This window comes from Oncorhynchus masou, chromosome 23 (genome assembly GCF_036934945.1).
Source record: "Oncorhynchus masou masou isolate Uvic2021 chromosome 23, UVic_Omas_1.1, whole genome shotgun sequence".
NCBI lineage: Eukaryota > Metazoa > Chordata > Actinopteri > Salmoniformes > Salmonidae > Oncorhynchus > Oncorhynchus masou.
In genome coordinates, this window is record NC_088234.1 from 21,598,219 (window position 1) to 21,616,716 (window position 18,498).

Sequence of the window (18,498 nt, forward strand, 5' to 3'; positions counted from 1 at the left end):
AAGAAAGTGAGAGAGATGAGGACCTACAGAGGAATGCTGGAGGGTTCAGAGAGCAAGAGAGAGAGGGAACTGGGGAGAGAGAGTGAAAGTGCTAGAGGACTGATATTTAATGTGATAAATTGGTTGTGACAGTGTGGCTCTAAACCCCCTCCAACCAGAAGAGGAGGAGGAGGAGGAGGACCACCGAAATAGAAAGCAGTATGGGTAAAGAACATATAGTATATACATATATTATGTATGTATAGTATACAGTACATTCAGAAAGACATAGTGAGAGAGAGAGAGAAACAATGTGTGATTTTTTCATTGTTTATCAAGAAAGCGGTATGAAAACATGGCTAATAGAACAGTATATATGTATGTACTGTTGAAGTCAGAAGTTTACATACACTTAGGTTGGAGTCATTAAAACTCGTTTTCAACTACTCCACAAATTTCTTGTTAACAAACTATAGTTTTGGCAAGTTGGTTAGAACATCAACTTACTGCATGACACAAGTAATTTTCCCAACAATTGTTTACAGACAGAGTATTTCACTTATAATTCACTGTATCACAATTCCAGTGGGTCAGAAGTTTACATACATTAAGTTGACTCTGCCTTTAAACAGCTTGGAAAATTCCAGAAAATGATGTCATGGCTTTAGAAGCTTCTCATAGGCTAATTGACATAATTTGAGCTAATTGGAGGTATTCCTGTGGGTGTATTTCAAGGCCTACCTTCAAACACAGTACCTCAGAAAAAGACCTCAGAAAAAAATGTAGACATCCAAACATCTGGTTCATCCTTGGGAGCAATTTCCAAACACCTGAAGGTACTACGTACATATGTACAAAATATAGTACGCAAGTATAAAGACTGTGCAACCACACAGCCATCATACCGCTCATTCTGTCTCCTGGAGATGAACATACTTTGGTGTGAAAAGTGCAAATCAATCCCAGAACAACAGCAAAGGACCTTGTGAAGATGCTGGAGGAAACAGTATCTATATCCACAGTAAAACGAGTCCTATATCGACATAACCTAAAAGGCCGCTCAGCAAGGAAGAAGCCACTGCTCCAAAATCACCATAAAAAAAGCCAGACTACGGTTTGCAACTGCACATGGGGACAAAGGTCGTACTTTTTGGAGAAATGTCCTCTAGTCTGATGAAAAAAAATAGAACTGTTTGGCCATAATGACCATCGTTATGTTTGGAGGAAAAAGGGGGAGGCTTGCAAGCCGAAAAACACGATCCCAACCGTGAAGCACGTGGGTTGGCAGCATCATGTAGTGGGGGTGCTTTGCTGCAGGAGGGACTGGTGCACTTCACAAAATAGATGGCATCCTGAGGAAAGAAAATTAAGTGGATATATTGAAGCAACGTCTCAAGACATCAGTCAGGAAGTTAAAGCTTGGTCGCAAATGGGTCTTCCAAATGGACAATGACCCAAGCATACTTCCAAAGTTGTGGCAAAATGGCTTAAGGACAACAAAGTCAATGTATTGGAGTCACAAAGCCCTGACTTCAATCCTATAGAAAATTTGTGGGCAGAACTGAAAAAGCGTGTGTGAGCAAGGAGGCCTACAAACCTGACTCAGTTACACCAGCTCTGTCAGGAGGAATGGGCCAAAATTCACCCAACTTATTTTGGGAAGCTTGTGGAAGGCTACCTGAAATGTTTGACCCAAGTTAAATAATTTAAAGTCAATTCTGCCAAATACTAATTGAGTGTATTTAAGCTTCTGACCCACTGGGAATGTGATGAAAGAAATAAAAGCTGAAATAAATCATTCTCTTGTCACGCCCTGGCCATAGAGAGGCTTTTTATTCTCTATTTTGGTTTGGCTAGGGTGTGACTAGGGTGGGCGTTCTATGTTATTATTTCTATGTTTTTGTATTTCTTTGTTTTTGGCCAGGTATGGTTCTCAATCAGGGACATCTGTCTGTTGTTGTCTCTGATTGAGAACCATACTTAGCAAGCTCTAGCCCACGTGGGTTTTGTGGGTAGGTATTTTCTTTTTAGGGCGTTTTGCACCTGACGGAGCTGTTTCGGTTGTGTCTTTTGTTCCTTGTTGTATTTAGTGGTCAGTTTATTAAAATAATGATGAACACATACCACGCTGCATCTTGGTCCTCACCTTCTTCCACCAATGGTCGTTACATCTCTCTGCTATTATTCTGACATTTCACATTCTTAAAATAAAGTGGTGATCCTAAGTGACCTAAGACAGGGAATTTTTACTAGGATTAAATGTCAGGAATTACTGTACCCTGGCAATCTGTGTGAAATGTTGACTAACTAACAAACTAACCTGTTAACTAATGTTTTCCCTCTACAGTATGTGGTTAATTTTCAGTATGAGAGAAGTAGGTGTAAATGAGGTGTTGTTTGTTAAACAAGTGTAGCTGGAGCTGGGCCTGGCTTAAACTGGATGCCACTATAGAGGTGTAAATGAGCTGTTGTTTGTTCAACAAGTATAGCTCTAGCTGGGCCTGGCTTAAACTGGATGCCACTATAGAGGTGTAAATGAGCTGTTGTTTGTTCAACAAGTATAGCTCTAGCTGGGCCTGGCTTAAACTGGATGCCACTATAGAGGTGTAAATGAGCTGTTGTTTGTTCAACAAGTATAGCTCTAGCTGGGCCTGGCTTAAACTGGATGCCACTATAGAGGTGTAAATGAGGTGTTGTTTGTTCAACAAGTATAGCTCTAGCTGGGCCTGGCTTAAGTTGGATGCCACTATAGAGGTGTAAATGAGGTGTTGTTTGTTCAACAAGTGTAGCTCTAGCTGGGCCTGGCTTAAGTTGGATGCCACTATAGAGGTGAAAGGAACACCACACATTTTCCCTTTTTCTCGCTTTTGCTGGGACATTGTAGAACAGATGTCCACAGGCAGACAGTGTTCAATGTAATAATGTGCAGTGTAGCCCAAATATATTGTTTTTGTTGTGTTGAACTTGACAGTAACACATGTGGGTGAGTGAGTGAGGGGAGATTGTATATTTTTTAACTCTGTGAACGTTATTTCTGCGTTGTGCACTTGATCGATGTCTGCTGTAGTGGCCACTATAATAGAGCAAAAATAGAATGTCTTTGTTTCATTCTATTTCTACTTTAAGATGTGTTTTTCTCAAGTGCAATATTTAGATGTGTGTGAGGTCACAACCGTCCTATTATAAAGGCTGTCATGGCTATCTGCAATATTAGTGGATTGTTTTTTCTCAAGACTTGAGTGTCATTTGCAGTAAAGTCTAGGCAACAAATAACATTGGATTGCTTTCTTTACATTTTGTAGCTGTGAGTTAGGGTCACATTAACCACTTTTTATTTTACACACAGAGACGGATCATGTAGATCATATTCTTTGTTGTTTAATTAGTTAAAACCTGCATTTCCCACTAGCAGGGATGTTTTGCAAAAAAGTGTCACCTTTTTGGGCCCTCACCAGTTTGCATCCTTGTTCATGAGGTAGTCACCTGGAATGCATTTCAATTAACAGGTGTGCCTTGTTAAAAGTTCATTTGTGGAATTTATTTCCTTCTTAATGCGTTTGAGCCAATCAGTGTTGTGACAAGTTCAGGGTGGTAATACAGAAGATAGCCTTATTTGGTAAAAGACCAAGTCCATATTATGGCAAGAACAGCTCAAATAAGCAAGAACAGCTCAAATAAGCAAAGAGAAACAACAGTCCAAACAACAGTCCATCACTACTTTAAAACATGAAGGTCAGTCAATGCGGAACATTTCAAGAACTGAAGTGCAGTCGCAAAACCCAGCAAGTGCTATGATGAAACTGTCTCTCATGAGGACCGCAAAACAGGAAAGGAAGACCCAGAGTTACCTCTGCTGCAGAGGATAAGTTCATTAGAGTTACCAGCCTCAGATATTGCAGCCCAAATAAATGCTTCAGAGCTCAAGTAACAGACACATCTCAACATCAACTGTTCAGAGGAGACTGTGTGAATCAGGCCTTCATGGTTGAATTGCTGCCAAAAAACACTACTAAAGGACACCAATAAGAAGAAGAGACTTGCTTGGGCCTAGAAACACGCGCAATGGGCATTAGATCGTTGGAAATTTGTCCTTCAGTCTGATGAGTCCAAATTTGAGATTTGTGGTTCCAACTGCAGTGTCTTTGTGAGACGCAGAGTAGGTGAACGGATGATCTCTTCATGTGTCGTTCCCACCGTGAAGCATGGATGAGGAGGTGTGATGATGTGGGGGTGCTTTGCTGGTGATACTGTCAGTGATTTATTTAGAATTCAAGGCACATTTAACCAGCATGGCTACCACAGCATTCTGCCTGCAATATGCCATCCCATCTCTGGTTTGCACTTAGTGGGACTATCATTTGTTTTTCAACATAACAATGACCCAACACACCTCCAGGCTGTGTATGGGCTATTTGACCAAGAACGAGATTGATGGAGTGCTGTTGGAAAAGCATTCCACGTGAAGCTGGTTGAGAGAATGCCAAGAGTGTGCAAATCTGTCATCAAGGCAAAGGGTGGCTACTTTGAAGAATCTAAAATCTGAAATATATTTTGATTTGTTTAACACTTTTTTGGTAACTTGGTGATTTCATATGTGTTATTTCATGCATACGTTAAAATAAAAACGATACACATTCAGAGAGAGCGAGACAGAGGGAGGGGAGAAACATCACAGATAAGTGAGACAGAAATGCAATTTGATTGCCATTCTTTCATTGTTTACCAGTCCAGTCAAGAAAACAGTACATTACACTGTATGTATACGGTACATTCAGAGGGAGAAGGAGAGAGAGACGGACAACAGAAACACAACAACACAACCAAAAGACTGCTCGACATAAATCTGACTTGGATTGTCAGTCTCTCATTGTTTAGCGGTCTTGATGAGTAGTTTAATTACAGCGCATGTCATTATGTACCATGGAACACAACTTTTTTCAGATTGGACAAGCAGTCACAACACTTCATCAGATGAATACAGTACAGGTTTACATTGCAGAAAGAACTATGGTGGCTCTCAGTAGAGCTGGAACAGCCCTGTGGAGTAGAGACAATGACATGTACTGTAGTTAGACGTTAGAGAGAGGGAGAGAGGAAGCCTGGGAGATGACTCATACTGTAGGGAGGAATGGAGAGAGAGAAAGAGAAAGAAAGAGAGAGCAAGACAAAGATAGAAAGAGAGGTTTAAGACAGGGAAGCCATGAGGGACTGGGAGATGGGGTGAGACTCTATGGGTTAAATCGTAAGGGTTTGATCTACCTCTCTTCTCCTCCTGAGTCAGCTCATGTCTCACTCCCTCATTCCCCCTCTATCTCTCTCTCTCCATTGTTGAAATCTTTTTCTCACTATTTTCCTAATCTTTCTATGTCTCGATGTCTTAATGCTCCCTCGATCTCCAACTTGTCTTCAGTTGAAGGAGAACGAGAAACCATATCAAACACACCATCAGAAATTGTAGATCGTAGTAGCTGGAGAACAATTTAACTTTTAGACCTAGCTACTAATTTTACCACAAAAACTCTAATGAGTGAAATGCACCTCTCTGTCTCTACATGGCCCCTCTAAACAGTTTATTCTCAGTTTGTGTATAATGACGCTGTATGTATCTACTGTAACAACAATCTAACAACAACACAACTGTGGGCTTGTAACAAAATGTGATGTTATAGGTTTGTATTGATGCTCATGCACCCTTCTCTCTCTCCCCCCATCTCTCTCCCTCTCACTCCCCCTTTCCCTTCCTCCCTCCCTCCTTCTCCTACCCCAGTGTGGACAGCGCGTTTCTCCCAGGAGCCAGCGGACCAGTCGGTGGTGCTGGGCCAGAGGGTGATTCTGTCCTGTGTTGTGTTTAACTACTCGGGCATTGTGCAGTGGACCAAGGATGGACTGGCCCTGGGCATCGGAGAGGACCTCAGGGGTGAGACGTCAACAACTCTAAGACCCCTCCTCCCCCCTGACAACACCCAACAACACCCAACACCCATCCTTTCTAGTCGCACTGCTTACAAGGCCTCTCTGTATATCGCCCTGTCTGTCATTCTATGCTGTTGTAGTGTTTACCTTTTCTCTACCACCTCTCCCCCTTTTTCTATCTCTACCCTCCCCCTCTTCCTCTCTCTTTCTCTTTGTCTCTCTCCCTCTTTGTCTCTCTCTTTCTTTCTCTATGCCAGGCTCTCTCTCTATCTGTCCATCAATTTCTCTATACCTATACCTATCTCTATCACAAACACACATGTTCTGTCTCCCCTATCTGTAAGAAATAAGGCTTGTTGAAAATACAAAAAAATGTAAACTCGTTGCTTTTCTCACATTCTTTCTCTTCCGGCTTCATTCCCTCTTTCTCCCTCTATCTCCCCTTTTCCTCTCTCTCTCTCTCTCTCTCTCTCTCTCTCTCTCTCTCTCTCTCTCTCCCTCTCTTTGCCTCTGTTCAACCCCTCACTGATTCTTCATTCTCTCTTCCTCCCTCTCTTCCCCTCTCCCCCCTCTGCCGCTCTTTTCCTTTCCTTCACACTCGCTCTTCTTCCCTCTCTTTGTCTCTGCTTTTCCTCAAACACTCTCTCATTTCTCTCTCCCTCCCTTCCTCTGCTGCTCCTCTTCATCTGCCCTCTCACCATTCCTTTCCCCCTCTCTCGCTCTCTCTCTCTCTCTCTCTCTCTTTCTCTCTCTCTCTTTGTCTCCCTCTCTTTCAATCATATTGATACTGTAATGGTTCAGTGCTTCAAGCCAAAGCTTTTAAATAGAAACATGTGAATGAACACTGGTTCCATCATACACATGCTCCCTCTCTCCCTCGCTCTCTCTCACCCTGCCTCTCTCCCTCGTTCCTTCGCTCTCTCTCACCCTGCCTCTCTCCCTCTCTCTCTCTCTCTCACCCTGCCTCTCTCCCTCGTTCCTTCGCTCTCTCTCACCCTGCCTCTCTCCCTCTCTCCCTCTCTCTCACCCTGCCTCTCTCCCTCGCTGCCTTGATCTCTTTCCCTCTCCCTTTCATAAGCTTTCGCTCTCTCGACATTTCACATGCAAATACATGCATAGACAACATACAGACACACATGATATGTCAGGTACAAGGACACACAAGGTTATGGGAGGGTAAGCTCATTTGAAGCATATGGATATACATACAGTACATGCTACTGTGACGGAATGATTCCGATGGAATTTATTTGTGAAGAGAAAGGACATGAAATCTTCACCAGCATTTCTGTCCGTTTGGAGTCCTCTAAAACGTTGTTGTCATAATGCATGCATTCTCTTCTCTTGCTGGTGAAAGAGAGCACGGCTGCCACCTGCTGGTAAGAATGTATAGCACCACATGAGCTGTGTGAGCGCTAGAAGAGAGAGCGAGAGAAGGGGGGGAAGGGAGGGGGAGAGAGAGAGAGTGAGAGCGCATACATACGAATATGTGCATGGTTGTGTTCTTTGTTTATCATTACCTTCAATACATTCCAAATGAGCCTGCCCTGCTCATTTATCGTTAAACCAGCCTCCACTGACTGTCCTTATGTCTGACTCTCTCTCCGTTCCCCCCAGCCTGGCCGAGGTACCGTGTGTTGCGGGTGCAGGAGCTGGGCCAGTATAACCTGGAGATCATCTCAGCTGAGCTGTCTGATGACTCCCTGTACGAGTGTCAGGCCCCAGACGCTGCGCTACGTTCTAGAAGAGCCAAACTCACCGTCCTCAGTAAGATACAGCAACTGTGTGTGCGTGCGTGCGTGCGTGTGTGTGTGTGTGTGGTTGTGTGTGTGGTTGTGTGTGTGTATGCGTGTGTATTTCAGTACATGCATGTGTTTAACCCCCCTGTCCTACCTCCAGTCCCCCCAGATGACCCAGTGATAGACGGGGCCCCTGAGGTGCTGCTGAATGCAGGGGACCACTATAACCTGAGCTGTGTGTCCCGCGGGGCCAAGCCCCCTGCCATGATAGAGTGGCAGAAAGATGGGATCCCTGTAGATGGAGCAGTCAGCACCACCGTGAGTCAATGAAACAAACATGTACACATGCAAACACATAGTATTATAACACCCACATGCACACACACACACACACACACACACACACACACACACACACACACACACACACACACACACACACACACACACACACACACACACACACACACACTCAAATCCATACACACAGTCACTGACTTTGATCGTGTTACTCCTACCTTTTCTCATCGTTGTATTGGGTCTTGAGTCCATCGTTACCCCTCTCTTGACCATTTCTGTCCCTTCCATCCTCGTTCCTTCTTTCCCTCCCTCCATCTCTTCTTTCCCTCCCTCCATCAGGAGGTGCTCCCGGACAGGAAGAGGGTGACGACCCACAGCTTCCTGCCCATCCACCCAGTGGACATAGACACAGGGAGGAACTACAGCTGTGTGGCCAGTAACCTGGCTATCCCCGCCGGGAAACGCACCACCGTCACCCTCAACGTACACCGTAAGTCACCCTCAACGTACACCGTAAGTCACCCTCAACGTACACCGTAAGTCACCCTCAACGTACACCGTAAGCCACCCTCAACGTACATCGTAAGTCACCCTCAAAGGAATTCGTTGAAGACTTGTTCATAACCTTCCCCTTAGCTTGACATAGTTTTTATGACAGATTGTGATGACTGAATATCTGATGATATTCACAGACAACAGCTCCTAATGAAAACAAGTACATCACTTAGATCACTGCCCAGGACCCTTGAGGGGGTCCTCTCTTTTTCCTCTCTGCCCCCCTCCTCTCTCATTCTCTCTGTTATTTGCTAATGTTGTCGGTGTGCCTCATTAACCCCGTGTGTCCTCTCTTTCCAGACCCCCCCACGGTGACACTGTCCATCGAGCCTCGCTCCGTCTTAGAGGGGGACAGAGTTACCTTCACCTGCGCTGCCTCCGCCAACCCTCCTATCATGGGATACATGTATGTCCTCTATCTACCTACAGTATCTGTTCACCTTTATGTCTGTCTCCAGTATATGCCCACCTGCCTCTCTCTCTCTAGCAGTGCATTAGTCTGGCTGGATAGTTGTGTTTATCTACAGTACCAGTCCAAAGCTTTTACACCCCTTACTCATTCAAGACTTTTTATTTATTTTTACTATAAGCATTCCTCATGAAGCTGGTTGAGAGAATGCCAAGAGTGTGCAAAGTTGTCATCAAGGCAAAGGGTGGCTACTTCGAAGAATCTCAAATATTAAATATATTTTGATTTCTTTAAACACTTTTTTGGTTACTACATGATTCCGTATGTGTTATTTCATAGTTTTGATGTCTTCACTATTATTCTACAATGTAGAAAATAGTACAAAATAAAGAAAAACCCTTGAATGAGTAGGTGTGTCCAAACTTTTGACTGGTACTGTTTGGGTAGTTACATGTGTTAGTCATGGTGACCAAGTGTTTGGCCAATGTGGGAACCAAACCTGGCAGTACATGTTTATTCATACAATATGTGTGTTCTTTCTCAGGTGGGCTAAAGGTGGAGTGATCCTGCAGGGAGCCAGAGAGAGTGTGTTCACCACCAAAGCTGACCATTCCTTCTTCACTGAGCCAGTGTCCTGCTCAGTGTTCAACGCCGTGGGCAAAACCAACGTCAGCATCCTGGTCGATGTACACTGTGAGTCAAACTAGACCTCCATGGCTGGCAAATAGCATCTGTCTGTCTCTCTGTCGGGCTCTTTCTGTCTCTCTCTCTGTTTCTGTCTGTCTGTCTTTCCTTTCTCTTTAGGTGGTCATTTTTGTACTGTATTTGACTTTGTTATCAGTAGCTGACCTGGTTAAATAAAAGTCCTCTCTCTCTCTCTTGCTCTCTCTCGCTCTCTCTCGCGCTCTCTCTCTCCAGTTGGTCCTTTTCTGGTAGTGGAGCCCAGACCAGTGACAGTGGACATAGACTCTGATGTCACTCTGAACTGCAAATGGGCCGGCAACCCTCCTCTAACACTTACCTGGACTAAGAAGGGCTCCAATATGGTGAGGACCAGTTCTCTCTTCCTTCTGTCGCTCTCTTTATCTTTATAGACTCCCTTTCTTTTATATCCTTCTGTCTCTCTCAGTCTCTCTATTCTCTTTCACTCCCCCTGCTCTGTCCATCTCTTTCTCCTGGCTTTTTCCTGATGCTCCCTCGCTCCTCTCCTCCATTTGTCTTTCCCACTACTTCACCTCTCTTTTATTCACTTTTGCATTCCTTCTCTGTCCATCTCTCTTTTTCTCTCTTGTTGTGTAGGTCCTCAATAACAACAACCATCCTGTCCCGCCTTTCTTGTCTATCCCTTGTCTGTCTCCTTTCTTCTTATCTCTCATTTATTTCTTTCTCAAGTCTTTCTATTTTAATATCTAAAAAAGTAGAACGGCATCTGGCCACATCATTGCACTCCCCCTTTCTTCTGTCCACATCGTTCTCTCTGTTTGTTCCTGACTGTTTGTTCTTGACTCTCTGTTTGTTCCTCTCTCTGTTTGTTCCTCTCTCTCTGTTTGTTCCCGACTCTGTTTTTTCTTGACTCTATGTTTGTTCCTGACTCTGTTTGTTCCTCTCTCTCTGTTTGTTCCTCTCTCTCTGTTTGTTCCTGACTCTGTTTGTTCCTCTCTCTCTCCATCCCGTGTGTAGGTCCTTAGTAATAACAACCAGCTGTTCCTGAAGTCAGTGAGCCAGGCGGACGCTGGGCAGTACGTGTGTAAGGCCATCGTCCCCAGGATCGGAGTGGGAGAGACAGAGGTCATGCTCACTGTCAACGGTAAGGAACACCACACATCACACAAGAATAGATAAGCTTGAGTTTATGGTTCAAATGTGATGATTGGATGTAGGCTTTAATACTGCTATGAAGACCGGAGTGTGCAACTTTTATTTCAAACTATTCATTGGTGTAGTATTTATTCTTGTTTATACATGGAGCGGAATGTACCACCCCTCACTCTGTTCATCCCTTCCTATCCAGGTCCCCCCATCATCTCCAGTGAGCCCGTCCAGTATGCGGTGAGGGGGGAGAGTGGAGAGGTCAAATGCTACATCGCCAGCACACCTCCACCGGACAAGATTGTAAGTTGACAGTCGATACTGTACAAACTCTACTGCAAGCTTTTACATGACCACCTATACGTTATCGCCATGAGATTACCACCTCTACATTATCGTCGTGGGATTTCCACCTGTACATTATGGTTGTGAGATTACCACCTATACTTTATCGTCATGAGATTACCACCTATACATTATCGTCGTGGGATTGCCACCTGTACATTATGGTCGTGAGATTACCACCTATACCTTATTGTCATGAGATTACCACCTATACATTATCGTCATGAGAATACCCCTATACTTTATCGTCATGAGATTACCACCTATACATTATCGTCGTGGGATTGCCACCTGTACATTATCGGCGTGGGATTTCCACCTGTACATTATCGTCGTGGGATTACCACCTATACATTATCGTCATGGGATTGCCCCTATACATTATCGTCATGAGATTGCCACCTATACATTATCGTCGTGGGATTACCACCTATACATTATCGTCGTGGGATTACCACCTATACATTATGGTCGTGAGATTACCACCTATACTTTATCGTCATGAGATTACCACCTATACATTATGGTCGTGAGATTACCACCTGTACATTATGGTCGTGAGATTACCACCTATACATTATCGTCATGAGATTACCACCTGTACATTTTCGTCGTGGGATTACCACCTGTACATTTTCATCGTGGGATTACCAAATGTACATTATCGTCATGGGATTACCACCTGTACATTTTCGTCGTGAGATTACCTTATCGTTATGAGACTGACATGGTCGACACTCCAGCAGCGGTTCCCAAACTCTTTCTGTTTTATGGCTGCCGCCAAAATCTTTAAGAATTGTCCTGAGACCCACCAAGTAAACAAGATTTCTAGTTGAGGGACACTTCTAGTGCAGCCGGTCAGTGTCTGAAACCAGCTGATATCTCCTCTCCTCCACTCGCCTCTCTGGTCCGGATGCTCTCAGGCAGTGGCTGCATCTGAAATGGCACCCTTCTCCCTACATAGTGCACCTTATGTGCCCTGGTCAAAAGTAGTGCACTGTACAGGGAATAAGGTGCTATTTGTGACACAGTCCGTGTGTAGTTGGTCTCTCCGCTCCTCTCTAAGCCTTGTGAGTTTGATTCTCTCTGATGCACCAGCTTACTATGCGTCCTTAATGCAGGGACAGAAAAGTGGTTATAAAATATGAAGGACTGGAACAGTTGTCCTGGTAAATGCCTCCGCCAGAGTTTCCCTTTTTCAGAATAAATGGTAGATTACAGGAACATGTGGCCTCATGCATTTTTAAATACTCTTTCATACTTCAGCGTGAATAATAGCTTTTAGCGGGTTAGAAGTTGCGGAAGAGTGTAAGATTCTCACCAGCTCTAAAACCACTACGTGTTACTCTATAGTCCAAGGATAAAGAGATAGAGAGGCTTGAAACAGTTGCTGTTGGTATTGTGTGAATCTCATTCTGTGTGCGTTGTAAGTGTGCGTGAATGTGTTTTTAATAGTTGCATGTGCTTGTTGTTTACTTCAGTACGTCTGTGTGTACGTCTGTGTATGCCCAGTTGTGTGTACAGTGTGCCTGCATGTGTAAAACATGAGTGTATATGCCTAATGCATATGTATGTGTGTGTCAGTACACATAATTCAATGGAGTCCATATGCGTGTATTAACTTGCACCTGTCTGCCTGTCTGCCTGTCTGTCTGTCTGTCTGTCTGTCTGTCTGTCTGTCTGTCTGTCTGCCTGCCTGTCTGTGTTCCAGGTATGGGCATGGAAGGAGAACGTGTGGGAGAAGGAGAAGGGGACTCTGTTGGAGAGGTACACGGTGGAGCAGAGTAAACCTCTGTCTGAGGGAGGGGCTGTCCTCTCCACCCTCACCATCAACAACGTCATGGAGGCTGACTTCCTGTCCACCTACAACTGTACTGCCTGGAACGCCTTCGGACCCGGGACCATGATCATCACCCTGGATGAGACTGGTATGACCAGAGACAAACAACAACAACAGCAACAACAATAACCACCATTATATTCACCACAATTATATTCATCACCATTATATTCATTCTCCTAACTTGATACAACAACAACAATAACCACCATATATACTCATGCCTGCTCGATTACAATGTTTTAGCTGAATCTGCATGTTGTATTGCGTTGAATACTGTTTCTCTCTCTCCTTTTCTCTCTCCCTTCCTCTATCTCTCTCCGTTCCTCTATCTCTCCTCTCCCCATTCTCTCTGTCTCTTTCCCTCTCCCTTTCCTTCCTCCCTCCTCTCTACCCCCCTCTCAATCTCCCCATTCTTCTCTCCCTTCATTCCTCTCTCCTCTCTTCCCTCTCCCAGAGGAGGTCCCAGTGGGTATAATAGCAGGAGGGACTGTTGGCTGCACCATCCTGCTGTTCCTGTGTTTACTAGTCCTGGTGCTCATCTTCTACCGGCAGCACAAAGGCAGTGAGTGACACCTGCATCTATTCCCCACAGTCAAACCATCTATAAAGTATCAAACACACACCAATACATGATTCAGATGCCCATGCCCTAAAAACCCCAATACACCTGTCTTGAGATATCTACCCTGTACCCCCACACATTATCTCAGTACCGGTACCCCTTATATAGAGCCGTGTTATTTACATCTGTCACTTTCTCTTTTTCTCTTTTTCATCTACTTTGGTCCCCCTCTTATGTTGGATTCCTCCCCATCTTTTTTTTTTCTTTCGTTGTTTGATGGTTTAGTTTCTGCCCTCTTCTCTCCCTCCTCTCCTTCCTCTAAGCCATTTAAATTGTCATCAGATATCTAACCCATACCCTCATTATTGTTATTTTATTGTGTTACTATTTTAATTAAATTTTTTACTTTAGTATATTTAGTTCATATTTTCTGAACTGCACTGTTGGTTAAGGCATTTCACAGTAAGATCTACACCTGTTGTATTAGGTGCATGTGTCAAATACAATTTGATTCGATTTTTGATTTGATATCAATATATGAACCCATTATTCGCATAACCCACATGCACGTATACATACGGTATACATATTGTATCTATCTAGATCAATATACCCTGACATATCCAGCAGTATTCAACTGTGTGCTGTGCTGTTGTGCCGTGCTTCCAGGTCGTCGCGGGGTCACGCTGGGTAAGCCAGACATCAAGGTAGAGACAATAAACAAGGAGACCCACAGTCTGGAGGAGGACTCCGGCAGTGTTTCCACGGCATCACGCATGGTCAAGGCCATGTACTCGGTGAGTTGCCATGACAACGGGACAGCAGGTTGCCTTGAACTTTCCTACCTTTGGTTTATGTTACCCAAGTTTCCTCTCAGGGGATCAATAAAGTTTATTCAATCATTCCAACGATGCCTGAACTCGGAAGCTCTCACATTACACAACCAACCTCGTAGGAGAAATGCACAAATTATTTTTACCTCTCAATTGTATCAACTTTTGCTGTCCTATCTTATCAATCACAATACTCACATTTTTAACACTTATGATGACCCTTTTTCATCCTTAATTTAGATCTGTCACTTTCTCTTCTTTTTCTCTTTTTCTTCTACTTTGGTCCCCCTCTTATGTTGGATTCCTCCCCACCTTTGTTGTTTTTTTGTTGTTTGATGGTTTAGTTTCTGCCCTCTTCTGTGCCCTTCTCTCCCTCGTCTCAGCCCTTTAAAGACGATATAGAACTGAAACAGGACCTACGCAGCGACACTCTAGACACACGCCAGGAGTACGACCTTAAGGTGATCTCATCACACACAAACACACACGCGCACACATACACACCCACGCACACATTCACACAGACACCCACACACACCTTAGCTACAATATGTCTTCTTCTCTCTCTCCAGGATCCCACCAATGGCTACTACAATGTGCGAGCCTCCACCCACGACGAGGGCCGTCCCGCCTCCCGCTCCATGCACTACTCCGACTACCGGCCCTCCAACACCCCAGGGGGCGCTGCCTCCATAAGTAGCAGTGTTGGAGGATCAGGGGCCACGGCCAGTGGAGGAGGCCCTCCAGGCCCAGGGCCCCTCAACACCCCTGGCCGCCCCAGCTGCTACGACCCCCGCCCCCCCTCCAGACTGTCCCATAACAGCTATGCTCAGTTTAACACATTCACCCGGGCTGGGCAGAGCCAGCCGCCCCCTCCCAACCCCCCGCCGCAGACCAGCGACTTCCCTGGGGACTGCAGCCTGTTGGACTCCTCTCAACTGGCATACGACAACTACGGCTATCCCTCTCACCCCTATACCCCCTACCGCATGGGATTCGCCCCGCCCACTCTGGCTCCCTTGGAAGCCGGGCCGTCCTATGAGATGTACGGGGTGGGGCCGGGGGTGGGCCCTGTGCCAGGGGTGGGGCCTGGTGTGGGGGTGGGACCTGGGGCAGCTCCGTCAGGGTCAGAGACTGGACTGGGGAAGTATGGAAGCTCGACCCGCTTCTCCTATACCTCGCAGCATTCTGACTACGGCCACAGAGGGCACACACAGAGGATGCAGACACATGTGTGAGATACAGTTCATTCTCACGTAGAGGGTGAGGGTGCATTCTCATACACACTGTCACTCAGACGCACGCACACATTTGCATTCTCAAACATACACACACAAACACACTTGAGCGTTCACAGACACACACACTGCGACACACATGCAGACAGACACACACACACACACACACACACACACACACACACACACACACACACACACACACACACACACACACACACACACACACACACACACACACACACACACACACACACACACACACACACACACACAGGAGTTAAGATTTGCCCACGAGACAGGGAGGGTATGAGAAAGAGAGATAGTCCAGATCAGTGGAAAATAGAGAGTATCCCAATGAGACAGAGGGGAATTCCTTGTAATCAGAATTCCAACACTCCCAGTGTTCAATTCTTCGCTCTGAAAGAGCAGAAAGCGAAAGTCACAATCAAGACCAGAGAAAATAGGACTAGAGAGAACAAGAGATCTTTAGATCTTAATTGTCAAAATGAATAGCAGAAGTGCTATGAATTTAGACTGTAATGAGTGACGAGAGGGAGGGGTGTTACAGGCAATTTATTCCATATACGATTGCCAAATATTAAAGTAAGGCATATCATGGAGAAATTGACCATCAAATATGGTACTCGTTCGTTGGGCGGGAGAAACCTCAACCAATGAGGAGTAATGACTGTCCGCCATTTTGTTTTAGCTGGTTGTTGTTTTATACAGTGATCTTAGAGCACATATATATCCCAGAATGCTTTACTTCATTGGCGCCATTGGTGCTGGTTAGTGGGGCCATGGTACATTTTGCACTGCATTACAAACAGTATTCATTGCTTAGACATCCGTTATCTATATCTATAGCTGTATTATATATATGTCTGTTTTTATTTGCACACCAACAAACTAGAGCTTTGTATTCTATTTTTTAACATTTTACTGAATTATTTTTGTCATATTTCTGTGAAGGAGGTGTCTGTGGACCAAAATGTTCTAACTTGAGAGGGTTTAGTATTTGTTTGGGTGATATTCACCCCAACAAACAAAGAGAAACATGAAGAAGTATTTGTGGACCTGTTTCTGTCAGCCTTGATGACTGGCAGAATTCAGGAAGGGGGAGTATATACAGGAACCTTTTTACCAAGTGTCCATGTTGCTCTTTATTTTGATGTAAATCTTGGGTTACAAGCATTTATGCAGTAGATAGCATGCAGGAGGTCCTTATATTGGCAGGTGTTGTGTGTTGCTAGGCCTACCAAGGGTTTAGGTATTGAGGCAGTTCCAGGCATATGGAACTATAAGCCTGGTAGCCTGGGATCCAAACTGAAATCACTTTGTTACACCATTTATATGAATATACTACATAATTGATACGATGAAACATAGCAAATTCAGCTTGGATCCAGGCTATAAGCCTTAGCCTGGTGTCCCCTGCTGAAATAGAAAGAGGTGATGTGGTAGCCTGGTCCCAGGTCTATTTGTGCTGTCTTGCCTACTCCTGTGGTCATTGTCACACTTGCGAACAAACAGAGCTGGGACCATGGCTAGTGAGATGGTGTGTGCAAAGGTTTAGAACAGAGTGGCCTTAGGGAACATGTGGTAAACGCTTTCATTACTCATACACAATCAGCCATGATGACGAGGCCTGAGGAGAATGTGTATCGAAAGGGGCAATGAAGGTTTTTCTACAGTATTGACATATAGTGTTGTGTGATTGTGTGAATGTGTATGGGTGAAAGAAAGAATGAGCAAAAGGGAGAGAGAGAGAGAGTGTGTGTGTGTGTGCACATCTATTTGTACAGTGTTTGTATAGATGTGTGAATGGCTGTGTGTGTATGTAACACATAGACACACCGTACTCTACCTGTGTGTGTGCGTGAATATTGTATGCGTGTGTGTATGTCTGTATGTGTTTATGTGTGAGTGTTTTAGTAATACAGCATTTCCCAAACTCGGTCCTGGGGCGGATGTTTGGGTTTTTGCCCTAGTACTACACAACTGATTCAAATAACCAACTCATCATCAAGCTTTGATTATTTGAATCAGCTGTGTAGTGTTAGGTGCAAAAACCAAAACGTGCACCCTTTGGGGTCCCGAGGACCGAGTTTGGAAAACGCTGCATTAATCTGTCCATATCATTTCTCTTCGCAATCCTGTTCCAATACTTGTATACCTCTGGTAGGACTGTATCCTGTATTATTGTGTCTTTGAATTTAGAAATACAATGTTTATCTTATTGTACTGTTCAACGTAGCAGAGAAAAACTGTTCAAAAGATGTACAACAAAAATCACATTTTCATTTTTTAAGTTCATTATCTCCAATATTTTTTAAAAATGGTATGTAATTATTTTTCCACAGTATTACAGAAATAAAAAGCACTGTTTTTTATAAAATTAACCATATTGTGTGATGCTTTCAGGGGAATGGGATAACTTCAGATTCAGAGAATACAGTTTATTTTGTTTTCCCCTACAGTCAACATATATTATTACCTACAACACAATGTGATATAAAAAAACAAAATAAATGGAAACTTCTTTAATTAGAGCAAAATTTGAACAATGTTTGAAAATGCGATTAATCACAGCAAATCAATACAATTAACTTTACTAATGATTTTAAATCATTTGACAGCCTTTTATTGGTACCCATTAATTGTACTAATAATTATATTATATACATGTGAAAAAGCACAACAACACTGCTACTGGGCTACAGTCACTTGGCTATTTCCACTACCACTGTATTCACTATTTTTACTGTTACTATTCAACTAAAGGCTTATATCCTACTACTACAAATACAGTTATACTTGTACAATACACTAGCGTCAAATTTTCAACACTAACAATTTTAACTTCTTTCCACTATCATAAAAATTCTTATGGAGTATTGTCACACAATTTTTCGAGCGCCAACTTCCATTATATTTCAGTACGATAGGTGGCAGTAACATAACTCATCT

The 18,498-nt window shown here is 44.0% G+C and overlaps 1 protein-coding gene across 1 annotated transcript in view; it reads left to right on the top strand.

Annotated features, from left to right (window-relative positions):
* LOC135510566 (kin of IRRE-like protein 1) overlaps positions 1 to 17,930 on the top strand; it is a 31,523-nt gene extending 13,593 nt beyond the window's left edge. Inside the window, exons 2-15 of the mRNA XM_064931580.1 lie at positions 5,747 to 5,896; positions 7,510 to 7,659; positions 7,792 to 7,949; positions 8,271 to 8,421; positions 8,787 to 8,892; positions 9,440 to 9,588; positions 9,814 to 9,941; positions 10,576 to 10,702; positions 10,907 to 11,007; positions 12,761 to 12,977; positions 13,347 to 13,454; positions 14,124 to 14,251; positions 14,671 to 14,748; positions 14,860 to 17,930. Of these exons, the coding sequence (XP_064787652.1) occupies positions 5,747 to 5,896; positions 7,510 to 7,659; positions 7,792 to 7,949; positions 8,271 to 8,421; positions 8,787 to 8,892; positions 9,440 to 9,588; positions 9,814 to 9,941; positions 10,576 to 10,702; positions 10,907 to 11,007; positions 12,761 to 12,977; positions 13,347 to 13,454; positions 14,124 to 14,251; positions 14,671 to 14,748; positions 14,860 to 15,525 (2,417 nt within the window). The 3' untranslated portion in view covers positions 15,526 to 17,930. The remainder of the gene's footprint in view (positions 1 to 5,746; positions 5,897 to 7,509; positions 7,660 to 7,791; positions 7,950 to 8,270; positions 8,422 to 8,786; positions 8,893 to 9,439; positions 9,589 to 9,813; positions 9,942 to 10,575; positions 10,703 to 10,906; positions 11,008 to 12,760; positions 12,978 to 13,346; positions 13,455 to 14,123; positions 14,252 to 14,670; positions 14,749 to 14,859) is intronic.
* The last annotated feature ends 568 nt before the right edge of the window (positions 17,931 to 18,498 follow it).